This window comes from Phaseolus vulgaris, chromosome 2 (genome assembly GCF_000499845.2).
Source record: "Phaseolus vulgaris cultivar G19833 chromosome 2, P. vulgaris v2.0, whole genome shotgun sequence".
Taxonomy (NCBI): Eukaryota; Viridiplantae; Streptophyta; class Magnoliopsida; order Fabales; family Fabaceae; genus Phaseolus; species Phaseolus vulgaris.
The window spans coordinates 9,816,381-9,819,209 of record NC_023758.2 but is presented as its reverse complement, the minus strand read 5'-3'; the positions used below and the strand labels follow the sequence as shown (position 1 = coordinate 9,819,209).

The window sequence follows — 2,829 nt, the reverse complement described above, 5'->3', positions numbered from 1 at the left end:
ACCAAACCACTCAAAACTTAGACAAGCCGCATAACAAGGTTGACACGCTGCACATGCCCATCCATGCTGTCTCCTATCATTCCTATCTATCTATCTATATTCTTTCATTATTCAACTCTTTTACCAAAACCATAAACACCAAGTAATTTCCGACATTAGTTATGGTGGTTTCCGAGAACAAATCAAACCAAAATATATGTATACCAATAACATAATGTGGTCCAGCGCCACCACATTGTTCATAGACAAACTTGGTAAATTTCATTCATTAGGTTAATTAAACTAAATATGGCTAACATATCTCCATTACACCCCATAATAATAGTAATAATAAAGGAACTATGTGACAAATTACAGAGAGAGAGAGAGAGGGAAAGAGAAAAAAAGAAATACTACATGCATATCCTGATATCCATTCAATCCCTTCCCAAATTTACATAAGATCAGCATCATCATCCTAGCTAGCTAGCTACCCAGCCCGATTGATTAACCCGCGAGAGGGGCAAAAGGGGGAAAAGTGAATTTTTTTTCTCAGAGTCTGAATTTCTTTTGCTCACATGACTTTCCACGACTCCAGAGTGGGAAAGGAGGATAAGGTGTCAAAATCTAAGCCTGCGGAAGCGAAGGAGGCAGCGTGAGAATCTAAGGCCGCCAGGGCGGGGGCGTAAGGGAGTGTTCCGGGCATAGAAAGCCCGCTGCCAGGCCCGGATCCTGCCGAGGTGTGACCTACAACCTGCTGAGTATGGTCCAGCAAGAACGCCGAGGTGTCCAGCGTCGGCAGACACCCGGCGCCACCGGAAAACCTCGCGATGTTCCCCGCCGGGCGCTGCGGCTCGGGTTTCAAAACCGCGGGCGCAATCGGTGCAGCGGAGCCGAATCTGACGCCGGTGACCTGCTGCACCATCTGGCGGAAGTTGGCCGGGTCGGCCGTGATGAAGGTGGTCTGGGAGCGCTTGGAGGCGCGCGACTTCCGCTTGGAAATCTTTCCGGTGGTCTGCGGCCCTCGTCGTCGGGGAGCTGAGTCGTGGTCGGAGCCGGAGAGGCTGGAGACGGTGGGAGTGGTGGCGGCGGCGGCCGAGTCGGGAGTGGCGGCAAACGGAGTAAAGTCGTTGTCTTCCGGAAAGACGGCGGCAGCGGAGAGAGATTTCTGAAGAGCCCTGGTGATGGAATCGGTGTCGCGAGTGAAGAACTCGGCTAGCCAGGAATCGGAGACGGGTGGACGAAGCATCGTCCAGGGTTCAATGCTGGCGACGTTCTGAGATATGCCATGAAAAGAGTGGAAAGGGGTAAAAGAAGAGTAGATGAAGATGGTTTTGTTTGTTTAGTTGCTTGCAGAGGAAAGGAAGAAGAAGTGAGTGAAGAGAAAGAGGAAGTGAAATGGAGGAGGAAAGGGAATGATAAATAGGGCGGTGGAGGATTTTGGAGAAATGGAGAGAGCGAAAGCGCGTTGTCGGGGACGATATCACACGCGTCACCTTCTCTGTACGCCACTGTAGCTAAGCTTATGCTCACTTTAACCCAACCATGGTTTACTTCACTTCACTTCACTCCACTCCATCCACGTAACTTAACGCCCTTCATCTATAAATAATTAACCATCTTTTTAATCAAACTCTTTTCTTTTTAAATTCTTTCATTCATGTTTTTTCATACTCTCTCTATCTCGCTCTCTAATTCCTTAATCAAATTACATAAAATAATTTACTCTCTTCTATTAAAAGGTTTAGCTGTTGCATGCATCAAAAGAAAGACCCAATGGAATGGATAACGGAAACGGAAAAAGGGTTAAGAGGTTGCATGTGGTGGTTGACGTGTAATGTGAGGAGAGGAGAGTGTTGAAACGAAGCGGTTGACGGTCAAGCCGCGTCATTCTCCTTCTACGCGTAAACTCGCATCCCAATCTCTCTTTCTATGTAAAAAAACAAACCATCTCATCATTTACTTTTCTTTTAAAACCCCAAAAAACTTTAATAACGTATACAACATCTTTATCTAATTAAATTTGGAGTTTGCATTACAATTTATATTTTATAAATCATATCATACATTTTCAAAATAAAATTTTAATCGAATTTGAAAATGACATTTACTGTACGTCTAGTATGATATTTCTTTATATTAGATTTGTTTATTCTTTTAATAATCTATATTATAAAATAAGGTAAAACTTTACTTTGATAATATACATTAAATTAAATAAACTAATTAATGCACGTAATTTAAAAATAAAAAATAAAGGTTGATAATTAATAATTGAAAAATAGGAACGTCACATTGAAAAAGGAAATTCATTGTATAGTAAAAAGTTAGATGAGTATCTTACAATCAATTAATACATTAGAAAAATAACGTATAATTATTTTTTAAAATAATAATGTATTTAGTATACGTTTAGAAATTAATCACGAACATTATGCTTAAAAAGATATATTTTTGATATTATTATTTTACTAGAAGTGACACGATAATCTTCTTATTGTTCTTTAGTCGAATAAAAATTTGAGGAAAGAAAAATAGAGAGTGAGGGAGAAAAAGAAAAGGAGAAAGAAAAAGAGAGTGTACAAGAAGAAAAGAAAAAAAAAAGAATAGAATATAAAAAATAGTTTTCCAATCCTATATTTACCTTACTCACATGTTCTCTTAATGAAGAATATAGAAGGACAATTTATCATGAAATTTTGAAACAGCTGGAGATAAATATTTCTTTCACGGAAGCTTTGGAATAGATACCTACTTAGGTCAAATTTATGAAGGATATGTTTACCAAAAATAGAAGATTAAAGGAGCATGGGATAGTGGAATTAGAAGCAAGATGCAATGTCATTGTAC

The 2,829-nt window shown here is 39.8% G+C and overlaps 1 protein-coding gene across 1 annotated transcript; it reads right to left on the bottom strand.

Annotated features, from left to right (window-relative positions):
- Positions 1-235: 235 nt before the first annotated feature.
- LOC137810621 (calmodulin-binding protein 25-like) lies at positions 236-1,280 on the bottom strand. The gene has a single exon (XM_068611995.1). It carries the CDS (start codon positions 1,226-1,228, stop codon positions 554-556), a length of 675 nt encoding a protein of 224 aa, XP_068468096.1. The 5' UTR covers positions 1,229-1,280; the 3' UTR covers positions 236-553.
- Positions 1,281-2,829: the final 1,549 nt, after the last annotated feature.